The sequence below is a fragment of the Heterocephalus glaber genome, unplaced genomic scaffold, assembly GCF_053883595.1.
Source record: "Heterocephalus glaber isolate CG9 unplaced genomic scaffold, H.glaber_assembly_v1.0 deba00001451, whole genome shotgun sequence".
NCBI lineage: Eukaryota > Metazoa > Chordata > Mammalia > Rodentia > Bathyergidae > Heterocephalus > Heterocephalus glaber.
Window position 1 is genome coordinate 5,836,400 of NW_028258301.1, and position 21,197 is coordinate 5,857,596.

Consider the following 21,197-nt stretch of genomic DNA (forward strand, 5'->3'; position numbering starts at 1 on the left):
CAGAGAGACAGAGAGAGAGAGACAGAGAGACAGACAGAGAGAGACAGAGAGAGACACAGAGAGAGATTAGGGAGAGATAAAAACACCTCTCCAAACAGTAAAGGAGATGTGGTTTTTTATAAAATGGAGTACTACTCAGACATAAAGGACAAGAAACTAGAGACACTTATAACTAAATGGATGCACATTGAGGCCATACTCTTAAGTGAAATAAATAGGACACACATGTGTAAATACTGAATAGTTTCTCTGGTATGAAAAACTAAAAGTGTAAATAAGGATCAAAATGTATAATAGATAAGGAGAAATGGGAAGAAAAGGTCTAAAGGAGTTGGGGAAGTAAGAGGGGTAGGGGAAAGGAAAGAAGGGAAAAGGAATACTATGAGAAGAGGAAAAAATGGAAACAAAGTTTTTGTAAATAGGGAAGGGTGGAGGGGGTGAAGGGAGGGCAGGGGAAGGGGGAAAAATAAGAACCAAGATACATTATGTAAAGACATAAGATCCCAATGATGAATGTAACTGTATTGTATACCTAAAATGTACCAATAAATTTAATGGAAAAAAACACCTCTCCAAGAGGGGCAATCCCTTGAGACAGCCTACAACTTACACACTAACTGGTCAGGACCATGAATCCCTCGGCAAAGCTTTGACTGTGTTCACTACGTCACTAAGGCTGGAATGTGCACTTCTGCCACATTTTAGAAAGACTGCTAATTATAGGAGGTAAATGAAGTTTCTTGAGATGAGTAGGTCCTCACCAACTGAGTGAATGAATGAGATCTTTAATATATGTGTAACAAGTACATTTTATAGACATTCATGTTTGAGTGGCACTGTCCTCCAGGAGCTTGTCTATGCCAGTGGCTACTCCTCTCCCAAACAATAAGGCTCCTGAAGGCAGGGACCCACAACTACTCCATATTCATCTAGAAGGGTAGTGTGCAGGGAGGAGAGCCTGGGCTGCTTAGGTCCTTGTTCTCTGCAGAGCTACTTCCCAGACCCAGGGCCCAGTGACTTCAGGTGGAGGTGGATTCCATTCTTGGAGCGCAGAATCACCTGGGGCATCTTGATGGGCAGCTTCAAGGGGTCGATGGAGAACTCAAAGCGGAGCAAACAGAGAGCCGTGACCACCTTTATCTCATTCATGGCAAACTGCTGCCCGATGCAATTCCTGCAGTGAGCAGTACAGAGAAGCACTGGGCTGTGAGGTGTCCAGAGTGATGAAATTCAGTGCTCTTAGTGGCTAACAAAAATCAGTAACCATTTTGGATCTATAACTGGCTGATAGATTGATTGACCTGTGCTTAAGAGATCTTGAGAACATTGTGAGGGCCTGGACTGAGTAGCTGCATGATGAGGATTCTGCTTTGGGGTCTCTCCTGGAATGACTGCCACCCATCCACTTCCCAGGGGCAGGAATATAATAGCAAGAAGAATGTCCCTGAAGTTTTCCATGCACTTAGGAAAACCACAAACCCAACATCACAGAATACCTCAGAATAATATCTCCCTCATGATATCTCCCCCCACCTTCCTCCTCAATCCTGAAGGCCTGGGAATTTGGGGCCTTTCCCTACCTGGGCCCAGCAGAGAAAGGCATGAAGGCAAAGGGATGGCGTCCAGATGCATTATCAGGAGAAAAACGCAGGGGATCAAAGACCTATGAAGACAGGCTTTGCTTAAATACCCACCAGGTCCTGGCATTTGGTAGTTCCCGTAACCCCCTGATGTCTGATCTTGGCCCAGAAATGAGGTACCTCAGGGTCAGGCCACACTGCGCTGTTCCTATGGAGGGCATAGATGTGCAGAGAGACCAGGCTTCCTGGAGACAGAAAAGAGGCTTGGTGACCATGCAGCCCTAGAGCAGACAGTCTCACCTCCACATAGGACCTGAATGCCCTAGTGCCTCCCTAACCAGGGCACTAGCCCCTGTCTAACCATTGCCAGTGACCTCAAGCTCTTGACCACAGTCAACTCCTCAAAGTATTTTGATAATCATCCTGTCCAGTTCCTATAGCCGCAGAACTGAGCACAGCACTTGACACAGACATTTATGGAATGGAAAAAGAAGCGAAAAGGAGGGATGAACCACACACACCACACCATAAAGTAGGACAGGTAGGAAATATTACAACCTTTCTGCTGTCAATTTACTAATTCTCAAGAAGTTATTATTCATAACATTATGCTATCAAGAGTAGTTGCTACCATTTCACTGAGTGATTACTACATGTTAGGTATAGTTCTAAACACTCTTTATGGAGCCATCACATACAGATTTACGTGTTGTACATGGCTCTGCATTAACTTCAAGTTATGTGACTTATGCCCTGAAATTATCCAGGGCACAACCTGAATATGCGTGGTGCTATGGGACAGCCTTGCTGAACTGTGTCTCTTTAATTTTGACAAAACCCTTGAAAGGTACATTCTCACTTCCATTCTATAGAAGAGGAAATGGAGTTTTAGAGGCAGAGCAATTAACTCATATATTGTGGAGGTAGGATTTGAACACAGGGCTCTCTGAACACAAAGCCTAAGCTCATCCCCCTTGGTGCAAAGTTTTGGACAACATCACAAGAGGTGTCAAAGGAGCATCCACAGGACCTTGATTCCACCCTCTTCAGCCCACCCCCTCCCACCTGCAGGTAGAGAGCGGCCATCCACAAAGTTGACAGGCTTGCTGAGCTGGCGGTACACCTGAGGCACAGGTGGGTAGAGGCGGAAGCTCTCCTTGATGCACATGGTCAGGTAGGTCATCTTGCCCAGATCATCCCTGCCAGCAACACAGGACAGTTGGGAATGGTGAGCAATGGAATCCTCGAAAAGGTGAGGCCCAGCCTCAACATCACATTCACCATATTGCCTTCCCCCTCAGCACCAGCATACATCCAAGAGTCAGAGGCTACAAGTGCCCAAGGAAGACTGGACACAGGGTGGCTGCTGAGACCCAGTGATCTGGCTCCACATCCCTCCATCCTCCCCTCACCTTCACTGCTAAGAGGGGAAGGCACAGGACCGGAGACGTATGTGCACCCCGCTATCAAAGTCAAGGTCACCTCTCTGTCTCTCAGTGCCACACAGAAGCCTCCATTAGGGACTACTGAGGTTCTGTTTAGCTCCCCATGTAGGCAGGGAATGGAAAGGACAGGAGCTGATACATGTTGATCAAAGGAACCAACCAGTGTGCACTGTTTTGGCTTGTGTCCAGATGTCCCCCCAAAGCCTCATGCAGTCATAGCCTATGACTCATAGTCGAGGCAAAAGCATCCACTCATGCTTTTTCAGAGGTGGCTGGATCTAGAGTGTGTGATGCTGGGCTTGATTCATGGTGCAATGCAAAGATTAAGGGTGCTAGGATTAAGGGTGTGTGATTACTAAATCAGTCTACTGATTGGTCTGGCACTGCCCTAATCTCCATGGTCAGGATAAGAAAAAGGGGCCAGAAAGACACTGTTAAGATTCCCTTGTTGCTTTTGCTACTGCGTGGGCACCATGAACTGTTTCTCCTCTGTGACACCCCTCTAGCAGGTGCCACTCTGCCATGGAGCCAGCCAATTATGGACTGAAACCTTTACAAACTGAGCTAAATAAAGTCTTTCCTCTTTTATTTTGGGTATCAGATATTTTTTCTCAACATGAGAGAATAGCAACTAACACATGTGTGAACTGTTCAATAGATGAATCATGATAAATTTATATATTTTTTTCTCTTTTTCCTTTTGTCATGAGGAAGCTCAGACCCACAATTCCAAGTTTTCATGTCCTGGTCCTGATTTTTCATTTATTGTACTATTTTATTAAATAAACATCCTCAAAGTTCCTTCAAGTTCTAGACAGAATGGAAAATAACTGTTTTAATTTATTAATAAATGTAATTTATTATTAATATTAAATGTTAATAGTAAATGTTCTCTCTTTGCCTAATTTTTCAACATCTCACCGATAAAAATGAGTAATGGAGATTCCATCCTCTAAGTGTCAGATTCTGGAATTATAGGTCGGTCCCTTTGCAGTGAATCTAAAATCTCTCCAGTGACAGCTGTTTTCTGCACCCCTGCTATGTGCCTCACACCCATGCTGGAGGCAGTGCAGGACCCAGAAGGGAGGAGCCTGACAGGACACAAACACCTGAGAGCACAGGGAGGTAGTGTAGGTGAAAGGAGAGACATCTATAAGGATTCCCGGCTCAGACAGGTTGGAATTGTGTTGGGTCGTGATCAGGACTTCAGTCTGGAGCTGAGAAACCGGAGGAATATTTGCAGGTTCTTAAGTGCTGGAGTTTGGGAAGCAGTCTGCTTCCTTCACTTGAGGGACGGATGTGAGATCTGGAGGCTGGGTACTGCCAAAGGCAGATGGCAAGGGCCTGCCTTTCCTGACTCTCCTTTCTCTGTTCAGCCCTCATTTCTTCCTCTTTCTCTCCTAGCCCTCCCTACCCTGTTCAAGAACCCTGAAGGTTATTCTTGTTCTCTATCAGAGGAACTGATAATTTTCTCTACGTGACACTGAAAAGGCTCCTTTTATGGGGAGTGGGGTAAAGGATATATCTGCACTCAGCTGTGGAGAGCGAAGGGTTGAAACAACCCTGAGCTTTTTGAGATTCTTGAGCCAGATAAGAACATAATGAGCCAGGATATGAAACTGGTACAAAAACAAGGATGTTGACTTGTAAAGAAAACAACGAATATAGAGAAGATTTGAATGTTTGCTGGACAAGAAAGTAACATTCCTGGAATTGTAAAGATATATTTGACCTTTTCTCTGTAAAAATAATTAGTCACGAGATCATGAGGGGAGGAAGGGAGGGAGGCTGTGGGTAATGAAAGAGGATATATAAGAGGCTCAATAAAGTGGGAAGGAAAAGGCTCTCCCTCTCCTCTCCTTTTCTTTTCTCCCGAATTTGTGTTGTTTTTCTTAATCCTCACCCCTCTCCGCAGGTACTGTTCGTCTAGTGACGGCTGGCTCCGTCACTCAGCCCCCAAGAATGCTGAAGCACGGGAGGGAGCAGGACAACTGCTGCACCCTCACCTTATTTCCAGGATGGCACAGGCCCTTCCTGGGCTGACCAGGACGGGTCAGGCTCCCCCTCAGCCTCACTCACCACTGGAAGGAGACCTGGTCCCCCAGGATCTCATGGGCCTCCTCCCTGCAACGCCGCTGGTGCTCCGGGTACAGAGCCATGCAGTAGAGAAACCAGGAGATAGCACTGGTGGAGGTGTCATGACCTTCGAACATGAATGTGTCCACTTCGGCCCGGAGGTCTGCATCAGACAGCTTGATGTCGCTTTCATCCTGGATTGAGGCATAACAGCAAGGCTCAAAGACTTTGAGTAATTGCCAAGAACTTGGAAGGGTAGTTGTCAAGAGCAGGTCTGAAAGGGGGAGTGAAAGCTGCTTTGCAGACTGGGAATTAAAACCTTCCCTAGGGTCATATCCTTCTTCTAAGCCCACCCTGGATGCCTCCTACTCCATGATGCCCTCCCTGATCCCTCTGGCCAAATGACCTGTGACCTTACCCAGCCCCGTCTGTCAGCTCTGCTCACTTGGCACACAGAATGGCACCAAGCAGGGGAAGACATCTTGTCACCACCCACCTACTGTCCCTTCCAGTAGACTGTAAGGACCTGGTGGGCAAGGGCCAGGTCTTTTTATCTGGAGAACCTAACACAGGAACCGACTCAGCATAGGTGCTCAGTGAGTTTATGGAGTGCAGGAAGAAAGATCCAAATGAAAGAATGAATAAATGGAATCTCAATTCTAAGATGCTGTAATGTCAAGATACTTGGGGATCTCAGAAGTCTAGAAATGTCTTCAGCCCACCACCATGTGACCCAGTCTCCCAGGTGTCCAATGCCACAGCCCAGCCACACACACTTTAAACCTCTGTACCTTTATTGATGTGTGTCAAGGGGCAAGAAGCAGAGAAATTTGTTGGATAAAGGGTGGACTACTTAACAGCCCCTTCTGCTGGGCAACATACCCTGTCCTAGCAGGATGGTCTGAGGACCCGTCTGAGAGCAGCCCTCAGGTAGGGACAGTGGGTCTTACCCGAGCACCCAGGAGAATGTCCAAGAAGTCCAGGCGTCTCTGGTGCTGGATATTCTCCTGCTCCTTCTTGTCTTGCAGGGCTGCCTTTCGCTTCCTGATGACATGGTCTAGGTCAGGAGCACAGGAGTCACTGCTTGGGAACCATCCTCTGCCCAGAAGGGAGCAAAGGACCTGAAATGGGCAGGATGCAGAGGGGCCAGGAGGAAGAACCAGGCTTTCTAGCAGTAGGCCCCCCAGGAAGGTGCACCTGTATGGTCATGAGCCTCCTGGCAGGCCCGCAGGAAGCGGCGGCCGTGTGGGGTGAGCCAGTAGATGAAGTCGTTGTGGTACTGGAAGGAGTCAATGCGCTGCTGTATCAGCACTGTGAGGTCATGCACTGCCTGGTAGTAGCTGCTGTCCCTGTACAGCAAGGGTGGAGGGAAGGACAGTTCCAACACTGACCCAGGGGCACAGTCCTTCCAACCACAGGGCTTCCTCTCTTTCCCTAAACTCCCTCACTAAAGCAGATGTGTCCCCACCACAACCAAGGCCTGGTAAGACCCTGCCTCCTCTCCGACCACGGCCCAGGATCCCTGCCAGCTCTCCCCTCTGAGCTGGCTTTGGGGAGGAAGGAGTATGGTCCACCCTGAGGTACCCCCTGACCTGTAGCACAGGCCGCTGTCTCCTTTGCCAAAGGTGCACTTCATGAGGCTGTCCAGTGCCATGTGGCCCACATCACAGAAGATGTCAAAGCTTTTATTCTCCTGAGCTTTTTTCTCCCACTTGTCCTGGATCCCAGAGATAGGAAGCAATGTGGACACCCCACCTTGCCCTTCAGGACCCACATCCTGTCCTCCACCACCAAACCCATCTCCACACCCAGCCCTGTCTCTGCTCTGCCCTGCTTGCTGCTGGAATGTGGGGTTTGGCAGCCTCTGGGCATCAGACTCAGGCAGCAGGATCAGCAGGTAGATCTCCCACAGCACAGACACTTTCTCCTAGTCAGGGCAGCCCAGATAAACAAGCAGGAGGACTGAGAGGTGATGAGTTCCCCAGCACAGTGTGTGTGTGTGTGTGTGTGTGTGTGTGTGTGTGTGTGTGTGTGTAAGTCAGGCCTGCAGTCATTCTGGGGTGGAGTTTTCTGCAAGGGAAAAGACCAGCCTGGGTAGTTCTGGGAATTCTCCAGCCCTGAGACTCTAAGTCTGACTTACATACCTCTTAGAGATGAGTTGTAGCCACACAGTTGTAGGCAGAGAATGAAAAAGAGACACTTTTTAGATGTGAAGGGCTTTCTTGATACTCTCAAATACAGATAATCCTCAAATCTCCAATACTGGGTACCTTATTGGGTCTTCCGGGAACGCTTTGTTTTGGCAAGACAGAGGGCCTGGTGCCCTGGTAGAAACAAGGACCAAGCCTTCCCACACACTAGGAGCTCCAGCACTAGCCAGTAGGGGCATACAGCAATGGGCAGCAGAGCAGGACTTTGGCACTGCACTTACAGGAAGACTGAGGACTCAGGGCTGCAGGGATCCTCCCTGTGCCATCTGCCCTCCCCACGAGGGAGCAGAGGGCTGGCCCAGTAGCCTACAGCTCCAGCAGCCTGTCACAGGGAGCTCACCAGCATGTTGTTTGCAGAGCTCGTGAACACAGCAATGTAGGGCTTTAGCACATCATAATGGAAGCCAGGTGTGAGAAGCTTGCGGTGCTGGAACCACTTGGTCCCCTCAAGAACCAGCAGGCCTTTCCCTGGGAAGGGATGAGAGAGGGAAGGCTCCTGAGTCCAGGCAGTCCTGCTCCCTCCTAGCAACTGGGACTAAGCACAGGGCACCTCCCATCCCTGAGCCTGGAGGCCTCCAGGGTTGGGCCACCATAAGATCCAATATTGCCCCTGTGCCTCCACCCCTAGGCTGCCAGAACCCCAGGCAGTGATTCTCTGCTGAACAAGCTTCTTCCTCAGGGCGGAATGACTCCATTCCATCCCTTCGGGCTGTACCACAAAGCTTGGGCTCCAGGAACTTGTGTTGGGTGACACTGGACTGAGACAAAGGATATTTGGCTCCCTGGGGACATCAGGCAGAGGGGAAGCTAGCTGGGCCTTGACTCTCAAATTGCTGAGTGTGGCCATACCTTCAGGATTCAAGGAACAATGTGCCAAGTCTGGCTTTTGTGTGCTTGGGCAAGAATCCATCCTCCTCCCTAGCACACACACACCCTGCCATGGAAATGCATTCCTCTCTTCAAAACTGCTTCAAATTTTCCTAAGCCTTTTATACTTTTGTCTTTTCTTTTATCATTCCTTTGGTAGTGAAAAAGAGGGTAAGAATCCCTAAAGTCCACAAAAAGACTTCCCTGGTTTATTTTATGAGTAAATAGCCTTGAGATTGTTTTCTTCCTCTTTCCCTGACCTTTCTCAGATATCAGGAAACTGCTCAAGATTCCCAGGAATTATGAGTAAAGGAAGGACTTTGGAAAAGCATTTGACTTTTGCTCAAGAATACATCAACCCATAGGCCTCATCCTGACGAGCAAAGGCAGCCATTCTTCCCTGCCCAGCCTCACCTCCCAGTGGAAGTCAGCCTTCCAGCCACCCAGGCAGCTGTAGCCTCAGTCATTGCACTACTGTCACATCTTCCCTCAGGCCCTTGCCCTAGACAGCACCACCTTTTGAAATCTCCTGTAGGGTCAAGTCTAAGGCTACCTCCTCCAGGAAGCATTCTTCACAACCACACATTCCCTAGAGCCCTGCCTCTGTCTGGAAAGAAGCGAAAGCATCAGACTCAATAAGAAAAGTACAATACCATGTTTCCCTTCCCCTGCCAGCCAGGAGCTTAGGACCAATGGAGTGTGGCTGAGCAGGCGAGGATCCTGGTGAACCAGCACCAAGATGGAAAGGGAAGGGAAAGAAAGGGAAGGGGAGGGGAGGGGAGAGGAAGGGAAGTTGCTCACTCACCAATCCACTGGAGAAAGAAGTCATACACATCCGCGGCCTTAGGGTCTACAGGGGAAGGAGAAGTGGGCCGAAAAGGAGACATGTAGGGACAGGGCGGTTTACAGAATTTGATTGTTGATGAATGGGGTGGTGCCCTTGACCATCCTCTTCCCAGACTTAGGTCACAAGCCCTGGCCTCCTCCCCACATCAGGCCCTGAGCCCTTTGCCCTCAGGAAGCCCCACCCTCTCCTGGAGATATCTCACCCCCTCGGCTGTACACAGCTTTGGCATAGTCAGGCTCATAGATGTTCAAGAAGCCAAGAAATGGTCCCATCCAGAGTGGGGAGGCATAGGGGAACTGCTGGGCCCAGGACACCACCTTGTCCAGGCTTCCTGTCTGCTGGATCTGAAATGACAGAAGGTCAGGACCCCTCAGGAACCCAGTGTCACCAGCCAGGCCCCAGGTCCCTCAGCAGGGAAAGGACGGGGCCACCTAGATAGGCTCTAGGGCCTCCCTCCCTCCTTCCACCTGCACCTCCCTCTCCTGAACATCTCTGGCACAGTGACCTCTCCAGCCCCACATCCACTGGTTTATGTCCAGGGATCCTTGTCTGCCCTCAAACCACCAGACCCAAGAGCTCTGGGGATTGGGCCTTCTTTGGTCTCCAGCTGAGACAGCAAAGAAGGGCATGGCTAAAACTAGCTGAGAAAGGAGGCATAACAAGATCCCAGGACACAAGTGCAGAATAATTCCCAAAGCCCTGCACTTGGACTTCTCTTGAGAACTTCTCATGAGGACTTTGTTCCAATGGCCTAGATTGACATCAGCCTGAGAAGTGGGTGATACAAAAAGGACAGTCCACATTGAGTTTTTGCCACTGTGTCCTTCTCTTTTTTTCTTTTTAAAGAATCACTGTTATAATAACTTTATCTTACATTTTACAGACGTCTATTTTTGAAAAGCACCTCCTTACCCCATCATGTTTCTCTGACAGTTTTAAAGTAGGCAATAAGTATGTCAACAGCTTGAGCATCAGCAAGGATTTCGGATCAACCAACCACACTCACCAAAGAGCTTGGCAGCATTTCTATCTTGTTTTTAATATAATGATATATTCACTCTGATAGTTAACCTGTCCAGCCAATTCCTCAGAACATGCTTTGCAAAATCAGTGGTGATTAGCAAATTAGTTAGCTTTGGCCCAGAGCTGTGCTCACTTGCCTGTGTCAGCCTGGAAGCCCGTTTTGATACTGGCAATAGAACATCGAGAATGACAAGTTTTCAGGTACAAACACCCAATGATAAATGTAAATGTATTGTATTCTTAAAATGTACCAATTAATATACAAATAAAAATAAATAAATAAAAAGAGAATGACAAGTTTCACATTGTAAGAAATAGAGCCGGGTGTCCTTCTGCAGAATTGTGTCCGGTTATCGGCATGTGTGCCAAGTGACATATTCTTTGATATATCTTCTTAAGACATTTTCTGTCTGTTTCTGTTGGAATCTTCCTTTCATTACAAGTTGGTTAGCACCATCTATAGAACTGCTTTTACTCAATTCTGCCAATAAAAATTCAAGGAGATGTTTGAGGTGACAATGTAATAGTTTACAGATACCTGTAAAGTTGACAAAAGAAGTTTTCTTTGCTCCTACCCAGATGACCTGTGGAGGTTTAGTGACACATTTTCTTTTCTCTCCAGCAACCATATCTGGATTCTTTTCCCTCATGATGTTGAACACTGATTCAGTAGCTCTTCATATGTGTAGTCTCTCTCTCAGCCCACCCAAGCAGGGCCTGTCTGGATACTGAATGAGATACCATCATCTTTTTGCCATCTTCATCTTCTAAAGCTTCTTCTTTTTCTAGTATTTCATCCTTATCTTGGAACTTGACATTCTTCTTTTTCTTCTTTTTATTGCCAAGCATAATATAAAGGTCATCCTCTGGTTCAGCTGGCTCTTGGATATCACTTTCAATCTTAGGATCCTTTATACCTTCTTCAGCTTCATCCATATCAAATATGTTTTTTGTGTTTTTTCTTCTTTTTCTTTGGATTAAAGAAATTCAAGGCATCTAGATCATCAGAAGCATCTTTCTTCTTACTGTCCTCTTCATCAGCTTCCACATCTTTGTCTTCAGTTGGTTCTGGCTCCACTTCTTTTGTTTCTGAGGGTGGGTTTCATCTGTGTGAGCATCTCCTTGCTAAACTAACATAAAGGGCTTCTTCTTCTTCTTTTTCTTCTTGCTCAGAGTAGGATCAAAAATCATCTTGTCAGGGCCAGGGATTTAGCTCAGTGGTTTCGCCACCTGCTATGCAAGCACAAGGACCAAAGTTCAATCCCCAGTACCCAAAAAAAAATCCTCTCGTCCCCGGACATGGCTGTATCTCGAGTAGGCTTGGCATGGATGGGAAGTGAGGCAGGTCAGCCCCAGGCCCCAACTTCAGTGCTGCTCTGCCAGTACTCTTCCAAGCACCACACTAGGCTCTTCCACTGTGTCCTTCTCTTACATGGTGTCCCACCCTCACGCTGGAGAGTGTACTTCTTTTCTTACTTTTACTTGGCCCAAACTCGCTCTACAGAGCCTGTTTCTTTTCTTACCTTTAATAGAACTTTGCTAACATTTGCACTTGTCTTGACCAATTCTTTACTCAGGACAGAAAGAACCTAGAAACCACTTCTGAAAGGAGACTCCAGTATCCAAAACCTGGTAGCACATCTACTAATTGTGCCTTCTTGGGGAGTCCTCTGTCCCCAGTTTGGTATAACCTCCCGATAGATAGATTCCTCCCTCCAAATTCAGACTTCAACCCAAAGTGGTTGTAAGATTTTTTCAGCACACTGAGCATACAATGTCAGAAAGAGCACACAGGGATAAAAATCACCTCCACTGACTGGTAAAGAGAAACTTCCAATGTCGCCGCCTCCATTTTAGCTGATATCCCTGGCAATGTTCCCTGTCCCTATGTCTCTCCTATTTTCCAGCTGCCTCCTGAGTTTTCCTTACCAACTTTCTGATAAACATGGTTATTCCCTTCCTCCCCTTCTCTCCCAGGTCCAGGGAGCCTAACTTGGCATGGCAGACAATGGCTTAAGTCACAGAAAAGCTAGACTCTAGGATCTGGAAGTCAGAAAGAGCCTATGACTCATCTCACTCATCTGAGTCCCACTTCCCTCCTTATCAGCCATTCTGTGCCCTTCTGCAGCCTCCCTATCATGGAGACCCTGCCTTCACATTAAGCCTGACCTTGGATCATTCCAAGTGGCCATGACCTTTCTGTGTCTAGCTTTGCTATGTGTACCACTTTCTCCTATGTCTCTCTTGCTGCCCCCACAAACCTAGGGAGAATGAGAATAGCTCCCAGCATTCATTGACCACACTCCTGCAGCTCCAGCCCCTCCAAAAGGGCCATGATGTCTTCCTTCTTGGTGTCATATGGCTGCAGGTCAGCTCCTCTGGGCTACATAACAGGATGCCTCAGACTTATCCTCACATACCCCAAGCTGGAACACTTACTAGGAGATCTAAGCCAGCTTGTTTTTCTCCAGAAGGAAAGAGCAGGAAATACACATGGTATGAAGATAATTCACTGAACTCAGCTCTCCAGCTGCACCCCCTCATCCTTTCTTTTGCACTCTTTGTTGATTCTGCCAGAAATAAATAACAAGAAGAGTTGAAAGATCAAGCACATGTCACTCCCCTCCTCTGCTCCTCAGAAGGCTAAGATTTGCCCCAAAAACAAAATCAGAAAAAAGGTATCAATATTACCCTGTCAAACCGTGAGCTCTTTTTATAAGTGGGATTAGTACAACTCCAGGACCAAAGGGAACTATCCCAGAACAGTCAGGGCTGAACAGCAATCATGCCTGAGGTTCTTCCTGCTGGCCAGTTGACCTAAAGCTCAATTGGCCAGTGTCCAAGTCATTGCTACTTAGAACAAAAACAAACTTGATTGCAAAATGGGAGTAGGCATTTAGAAAAACAAATGGTTCCAGCGGGGAGAGGACAAGGAATTTCTTCTTCCTCAACATGTTGGAGCCCCTGGAGTCAAGTCACATTCATCTCAGATTCGTGGCACCAGCTGTTGCCTGGCCCAGTGCTTCTACCATATGAAAATCACTGCCTCCCAAGTTGAGACAGTTCTAGCAACAGGAAACTTACTGCTTTTCAAAACAGTCAACTTTGAACTCTCCAATTTCTTGACATGTCACTGGATGGAAAGCCTCCTCCCTGGACCCTTCCCCATGATCTTTCGGAGTCACTTAAGTTCCCACTATCCAGGAAAGTCCTACAGGATCTGCCTGGGTCTGTTCTCCTCCAGAATGGTCATCCTGAGGTGCCTTTGACTGACTTAGCCTCAGTTAGCTTCTCACTATGAGTACCCTTCTACCACACACAAGGTCGTCAGAGTTCAGCATGTGCTTGAGCTAAAGTCAGTGTCATGATTTTAAATAAAACTAAAGAGCTAAAAGGGCCTGCCAAGAAGAATCAGCCAAAAGCAAAAAGAAGCAACATCTCTGAAGTAACAATTAAGACTCAAGTTACACAAGCCCATAAGTAGTTCAGCTATGGTATTGAGCAGAGACAGAACAGAGGAGGTCTAAGGCATAACACCTCAAGAACCAGAGAAGTGGCTCTAGCCCAGTCTGGTGACAAACAGGTGGCTTCATCCTCCATTCTCCCTTTCAGAGACAACTGTATGTATGAACACATGTGAATACACAAGTTGCAGAAAGAACCTCTAGCTGGAGCTAGAAGGACTAAAAGACTTTGAGTGAGATTGATACGGGTCACTGTGACTCTCTAGGCACGATGTTTTGGCTAAGAAGTGATGACTGGTGTCTTAGTTACCGTTCTCACTGCTGAGAAAAATACTTGACACCTAAATTTAAAAAAGGAAAGGTTTATTTAGCTCACAGTTTGTAGAGGTTTCAGTTAATAGTTGGCTGGCTCCAAGGCAGAGTGGCATGGCAGAGGGGCATCACAAAAGAAAAAAGCACTTCATGGCATGGAAGGCAGGAAGCAGCAAAAGCAGCAAGCAGCAAGTATAAGGAATCCCAGCAGCCCTTTCTGTCCCTTACATTCTGTCTTGACTACAGGTAGAAATCATACCCAGGGTGGGCCTTCCCATTATCTACTCCCAGAACTATGCTAAACCACTCAGTGGACTAATTTAGTAATTACACACCCTTGATGCCAGCACCACACACTTAATCCCAGCATCACACACTCTATATCCATGCACCTCTGAAAAGCCCCACCTAGGATCACATGAGGCTTTGGGGGAACATCTAGATACAAGCCATAACAACGGGCCTTCCTCAAAGTCACACAATTGGCATCACGCCAGGGCTTTGAATTCCAGGGCTTGTGTTCTGGAACCCTTGCTTCTCCTGGCTTCAGTATCCAATGGTAAACTGCAGCCCCTGGAGTGACCAACTTGCAGCCAGAGAGCAGGAGAATATCTAAATACCTAAGAGGACATGGAGGCAAGGAGCCCAAGAAATGCCTTGAGTCCACAGAGACATAGTCATTGGTCCTCAACCTGGGTGAATGATTTTCCTGCCATGAGTTGAGTTGACAAAGGATTTATTCACTCACCCAGCACGTGGGCATTGAGCACTGTCTCTGCACCAGGCATTGCTAATTCCTGGGGAAACCGTGGTAAACAAGACCTGCCTATCCTGCAAACATAAATAGGAAGTGAGGAGAAAGGAAACAAACAAGAATCGAATACACCAATAATACCATTTCAGGTAATGATAACTAGGAAGAAAAATAAAGCAGACTAAAGGGCAGGACTGCTACTATAGAGGGAGGTCAGGTAGGTCAGGGAAGACCTCCTTGTGGTGTCATTGAGCAAAGGTTGGCAGAAGCAGCTTCTAGAAAGATTGGTAGCACTGGCCACAATCTGTTCCTCAGAAATACTTCTCTTTTCACAACTACTGTCATGTCAACCCAGTGCTCTCCACTCTTACTCCCCACAGAGTCTTGCCCTTTTTCAGAGAAAATAGAAGAAGCCATCAATAGGAGCCCTAAAAGTCAACCACCAAACCTGAAGAACCAGTTTACCTGCACCTAGCCTTTCCATCTAGCCTCTTGTTCCATCCAAAGTCCAACCCCCTTGTAGTCCTCCTTCCTCCCATCACCCATCCCCCTGCATAATCACAGTATCACCCTCTTTGGTGAATCCTTTCCACCCACATTGAAAACATGCCAAGTCTTTCCCAACTGGAAAAAAGACACAGATGGTGGGAAAGGGTGTTTCCCTTGGTCCTGCTTCCTCCCATTTCAGCTCACCCTCTATTTTCCTCCTCCCTTCAAAACCTAAATTCTTTGTCATTATATTGTATACCTAAAATGTACCAATTATTAGAATGAATAATCGATAATGTAAAATAGGAATAAAAGGTCCAAAGGGGTAGCGGTAGTGGGAGGGGCAGGGGAAAGGAAAGAAGGGAAAGGAAAAAATGATGAGAAATGGAAAAAATGGAAATAAAGTCTTTGTAAATAGGGAAGGGTGGAGGGCATGAAGGGAGGGCTAGGAATGGGGAAAAAATGAGAACCAAGATGCGTTATATAAAGGTACAATTCCCAATGAGAAATGTAATTGTGTTGTATACCTACAATGTACCAATAAAAGAATTTAATACAAAAAAAAAACAAACCTAAATTCTTGGGCCTGGGATTTAGCTCAGTGGTGCTACTGCCTGCCTCGCAAGCACAAGGTCCCAAGTTTGATCCCCAGTTCAAAAAACAAACCCTAATTTTTCAGCCAGGCATGGTGGTGTGTGCCTGTTGTCCTAGCACTTGGGAAGCTGAGGCACAAGGACTGGTGTGAGTTCAAGGCCAGCCTGAACTACATGTAAAGACCTTGTCTCCAAAAACAAAACAAAAAAATAGAAAAGAAAGAAAATTTCTCAAAGGGGTTCCTCACCCTCCAGCCTCCACTTCTGCTGAAGCACCCAGTGCCCCCTGTTGTTAAGCTCTGAGGACTGCCAGATGCTGTGCAAAAAGGACCCTCCTTTTCTTGCTCTCTCCTGGATCACCTCCCCTTCTCCTGATGCTCCTCTCAGCACCTCATCCTCCAAGATGATGCTCCCCCAAGTCCTGCTCTTGGCCTTTTCCCATCCTGTACCTTCTACCTGGAGCCCTCATCTTCTCCTATGGCTTCCTTTGCAACCTACCTGCCAGTGATCCCTCACTAGATAGCTCACCCCACCTGATCTTCCTTCCAAGGTGCAGAAGCATCATCAAACTCCCACCCGAGACATCAATGTGTGACATCATCCAGGCCCCTCAGACCCAACATTTTGAAACTTAAGTTCATACACATGTGTGTACACACATCACCTTTGCCCACCAAATCTGCCCTCTTCTTGTCCCTAGGAATGGCACCATCATTCATTTCCACTCTAGTAACAATATAAGATGTGGTTTACACCAAGGTTCATAGCCCTGTCAGAGGAGGGCCCCTGTGGAGGCTGTTCCTTCCTGCTGCAGGCCCACCAAATAACTTTTACTTTGAAATAAGCAAAACAGACTAAAAGAACCAGATGTAGCAGCTTCCAAGAATCTCCCACCATGAAGCTCTACAAATTGAGTGCCCAAGCATCCCACACCCGGACATTGAAAGGTTCCTTTCATAATTGCCTTCAGAATAAAGCAAAGCCTTTGGCATGATCACAAAGATCTATGTGAAATTCCCAATCTACCTCCACCCTCATCCTCTTTATTCTGGCCTCCCTCTTATCATTCCACAAGTGTTGTGTAACTGACTCAAGCATAAACTATGGCTCCAAAGGCAAATTAAAGTCTTAAACAAATAGTACCCTTTCCAGCCTCTGTGCCAGTGCCCAGGTAGCCTCTTCTGTCTTTGCTCCTGCACTTACACAAGCTGTTGCTTCCCCACCTGTTGGGGCTCATCTAAATATCACCTCCCTGGACCTTGCCTGATTACCAAGCTAAAGGCTCCCTTCTCTAGACCCCAAAATTTGTAAATCTGTGCTGTGTTAACCCATCTCTCTCTCAGAAACAGTTCCTCTAGGGCACTCTGTTTGCCTTGTTTCTACAACCTCTGATTTCAGCACAAGGCCAAACATGGACTTGTTTATCAGACAATGCTAGTTAATTGGGAAAACAAAAAACCAAAGATTAGATGGATTTGAGAGACTAGGTTGGTATGAGAGGAAAGAAAACGACAAAGCAAACAAATGTCTCAGGGTGTTTTGCATCAAGAATTTCTCCACAATGGTTTAGTGTTTGACACCTATCTGTCCAGCACCTTGCCTATTGATTATTCTTATAACTCTAAACCAGCAAGGTAAAGATGATTACTGTATCTGCATTTTGTCAATAAAGAAATGGAAGCACAGAGAGAGAGAATGACCTATTGATGTTTGCTCAATAAATTTATCCAGAGTCCTTACTATCCAACACAAGATCAAAAGACTATTCCAGGGCCGGGGATTTAGCTCAGTGGTTTCGTCGCCTACTTCGAAAGTGCAAGGACCCAAGTTCGATCCCCGGTACCAAAAAAGACTATTCCAGCAATGGGTAAGGCCATGGATGAAGCCTCAGGGATCTCAGAGGATCACCTTTTCTTGGGCTGGGAAATGGTGCTTCCCCTACATACAAACGGGGGGTGGGGGGAGGAGAGATACAGAGACAGAAGGAAATCAAATGTGCCTGCCCCAACCTTAGGTCAAAAATGAGGACACTGTGTGTGCACAGTCCTTCTTTGGCCCCAGAATGGAATGAGAACACTATGAGAATAGGACATGCCCTTGCCACAAGGGGACACACTCTGCAAGTTGAGTAGGATGACAGGATGATGCTACCAGGGTTTCCAGGCTAATTAAAGACCAAGAAGGGAGAAATTAATCCTGATGAACAGCTCTTCCACACCCTGAAGACCTTTACCCACCAATCCTCTTTCTTCCCTTCTGATTTCCATCTGCACTGGGCATCCAAATCAAATCTGTACTCACTTGTTATGACCTGATTATGTCCTGAATTAAAATGCACACAACCTGGGCACAGCCTTGATTCAATTACTGAATCATTATGTGGCTTTAGGTAAATCCTTTGTACCCTTTAAGCCCCAACCTCCTCATATTTACATTAAGAACACTAATCCACATTCTTCCCTCCCCATTTCTCAGGTTCAGGTGTGGACCCAACCAAAAGCACAAGTGCCAAGCCATGGAAGAATGCAGTAATGTTGTACTTGTGATGGTTCCCTAGGCAACTTTTCTGGTGCTTAAGAGTAGCCACCCTTCTCATCTTAACTGTTGCCAAGCCAAAGCATTTCAGATAGTTGTGTTGAAGCCAAGAGGCCAAGGTGAGGCTGTGTTTTAGTCCCTCCACACAGTTCCAAAGTAAAGGTGCAGGCTTCCCTGTAGGAAACAGGGCAGTCTACTCCAGCATGGAATTGTGGGGAGATCAAGATCCCTGCCCTAGGGAAGCCCACTGGCTGAGAACAAAACCAACTCTGATTGAAGCAGGTAGAAGTGGAGGGGGTAAAGAAGAAGGGGATTGAAAGTCTCCCAAATGCTTCTCATACTCATTAAGGTCACCTTTCAGCCTCCCTGTGACTCCCCTTCTCTACTGAACAAAGACTCTCCCAAACTTCCTGACCTCTCCATATATCTTCTATGTCACTCTCTCTCCTCTGTGGATACCCCTCCTTATTCTCCAGCACTCCTCATTGGCTCTTTTGGCCATGTGTGATCTGTGTCAAGCTTTGTGCTGGACCCTGAAGGCACAGGAATGAATCAAACCAGATCTCCATCCTCCAGAGGTCACAGACTGGTATAGAAGATTGATAAGTGTTGAGATGAAAAGAATGGAGCTAATATGGAATCCTGAGAGCCACTTCCCCAGCCTGGGCACAGGGAAGGCTCTAATGTATGTTTTCTCCTCCAGACAGTGAGCTCCTTGAGAGTCCAGGCAGGGTATGATTCTCTCTCCAACTTACTTGTTTTTTCCTCAATATTCCCAGGGTGCATATACATTACTACACTATCCCCAAAGGATTATCCCTTGGACCAAGAATAAAACTACAGATCAGTCCCATGTCCCATGTCAACCACAGAAGAGAGGCAATTCCCCAGATTGAGAATGGGAAAAGTGGATTCAGGAAGTAGGAGCAGGAACTGTGCCTCTCTCTGAGCCTTAGTAGCTGGCATCTATACCTGGGTTCACGAACTTGGGCTCAGATTAAAACACATGGGGAGGTTTTTTTTAACTCAGGCTCCTGGTCTATTCTTTTTTTTTTTTTTTTTTTTTTTTGGTACTGGGGATCAAACTCAGGTCCTTGCGCCTAGTCTATTCTTAACAATTTAGAACTTCCAGGCACTGGAGGCCCAGGAATTTATTTCTCCCAGTTGGCTCCAGTTCCTTGCCCTAAGTCAGAGACTACTGACCTAGGTCCCCATGACAGGAGACATTCCTGAGGGTGGGTGTTAAAATGGTCCCTACCAAGTTGTAGTAACAGGAAGACAAGCAAGGATCTGAACCCAGGAAAATGTCATGGCTCCTGAGCCACCCAGAAGTATGGCAAAGAAAACCTCCCCCTTCGGGGATACCAGCGTCTCAGACACTCTGGGAGATCTGTGTGGCAGTATTTATCTCTGCCTTCACTTTCATTTTCCACCTGAGAAATGGAAATGTTTATACCACAGAGAGGAAAGAGGATGCTTATGACACTAAATGTAATTCCCTAGTCCTATAGGACTATCAGGGCTTTGGGTTTTCCCCTGTGTGGTCACTGAGCCTTTGGTCCAAACTTCTCTGAACTTTGGGCCTCAGAATGATGGGAAGGAATCTGACCTGTTTGGGCACCAACTTTGCTGTGCTCACTGCTTCTGACACCAGCTTCAAAGGCAGGAGTGAGGAAGCAGTCCCAGAGAGAAAGCTGATAGGAATCATGGTTCCAGGGATATGGGCCACTACCCAAGCTGATGGTATCCCTCCACAGACCCCAGAGGATTAGGCCTGATTCTCTGAAGGAAAAGCCAATTCCTTTCTCCACCATTCCCCACGTACCTCGAGGGCATGCCCAAACAGCCAATGGGTGGGGGGCCCTGGGAAGTTGTCCATGGCTCTGGCCAACTTGTGCCTCCGTAGCAGCAGGCAAAGAACCTTGAGGGCACCTATGACCAAGGTCACTCCAGAAGCCCACAGGATCAGGCGGGAGAGGCTCAGGGAGAGGAAATTGAGCACCATGACTAGCGTTGCAGTGCCTGAGCTCTGACAAGGCTCCAACTACCCTGAGATTCCCTTATACTCTAGACCTAGGCACCCTGCCAGTTCCCACCCCCAGCCACACCCTACAGCCAGCAGCAGGCCAGGCTGGGCTGAGCGCCGTAGGGAGGAGACAACAATCTCAAAAGTAATAAACAACTGAGGAGGGAGCCAAGCAAACTTCTCCCACAACTTGCCTGAAGAGAAGTCTGGTACAGTGCTTCAAAGAAACCAGAGATAGCATCTCACTTTGGTTCCTTGGAGGAGCAAATAGACAGCAATTCCTGGGATAATCATTGGCATAACACCTGCCTTTTCCTACACACACCTTGTATGTTTCAAGGAGTTTTTCTTTTTAGTTTTTGAAAATTGAACCCATGGACTTTGCCTCTCAGAGTGCAGGTACAATGAGGAGATCACTCTTTTTTATTTTTTTTTTTTGACTTTGAATTCTTTTATTGGTACATTTTAGGTACACAATACAATTACATTTCTCCTTGGGAACTTGTACCTTTACATGATGCATCTTGGTTCTTATTTTTTCCCCATTCCTAGCCCTCCCTTCACCCCCTCCACCCTTCCCTATTTACAAAGACTTTATTTCCATTTTTTCCATTTCTCATCATTTTTCCTTTCCCCTTTTTCCTTTCCCCTGCCCCTCCCACTACCCCTACCCCTTTGGACCTTTTCTTCCTATTTTACATTATCGATTATTCATTCTAATAATTGGTACATTTTAGGTATACAGTATAATGACATTCATCGTTGGAAATTTGCACCTTTACATAATCTCTCTTGGTTCTTATTTTTCACCCTTGCCCAGCCCTTCCTTCAACCCCTCCATTCCTCTCTATTTACAAAGATTTTGTTCCTATTTTTCCATTTTCTCATATCAATTCCATTCCCTTCTTTCCTTTCCTCTACCCCTCCCACTTCCTTCCCCTTTGCCCCTTTTCTTCCTATTTCACATTACCTATTA

The 21,197-nt window shown here is 46.8% G+C and overlaps 1 protein-coding gene and 1 pseudogene across 1 annotated transcript; both read right to left on the reverse strand.

The window, feature by feature from the left end:
- Positions 1 to 765: 765 nt before the first annotated feature.
- On the reverse strand, positions 766 to 20,243 carry LOC101725929 (cytochrome P450 4B1). Its single transcript, XM_004872972.4, has 12 exons — positions 20,021 to 20,243; positions 9,228 to 9,369; positions 8,984 to 9,028; positions 7,652 to 7,779; positions 6,694 to 6,818; positions 6,299 to 6,450; positions 6,052 to 6,158; positions 5,105 to 5,295; positions 2,646 to 2,779; positions 1,761 to 1,825; positions 1,581 to 1,663; positions 766 to 1,174 (listed from the first exon to the last, which is right to left on the reverse strand). Exons 1-12 carry the CDS (start codon positions 20,198 to 20,200, stop codon positions 991 to 993), a joined length of 1,536 nt encoding a protein of 511 aa, XP_004873029.1. The 5' UTR covers positions 20,201 to 20,243; the 3' UTR covers positions 766 to 990.
- LOC147827315 (eukaryotic translation initiation factor 2 subunit 2-like) lies at positions 9,376 to 11,239 on the reverse strand (annotated as a pseudogene).
- Positions 20,244 to 21,197: the final 954 nt, after the last annotated feature.

Excerpts from the sequence above, each read along its gene's own strand:
- LOC101725929 (XM_004872972.4), bottom strand. The coding sequence starts at position 20,200 with ATGGTGCTCAATTTCCTCTCCCTGAGCCTCTCCCGCCTGATCCTGTGG. Across the intron at positions 7,780-8,983 it reads CTTCTTTCTCCAGTGGATTG|GGAAAGGCCTGCTGGTTCTT; the intron begins GTGAGTGAGCAA and ends ATCCCTTCCCAG. Across the intron at positions 1,664-1,760 it reads CAGTGTGGCCTGACCCTGAG|GTCTTTGATCCCCTGCGTTT; the intron begins GTACCTCATTTC and ends CTGTCTTCATAG.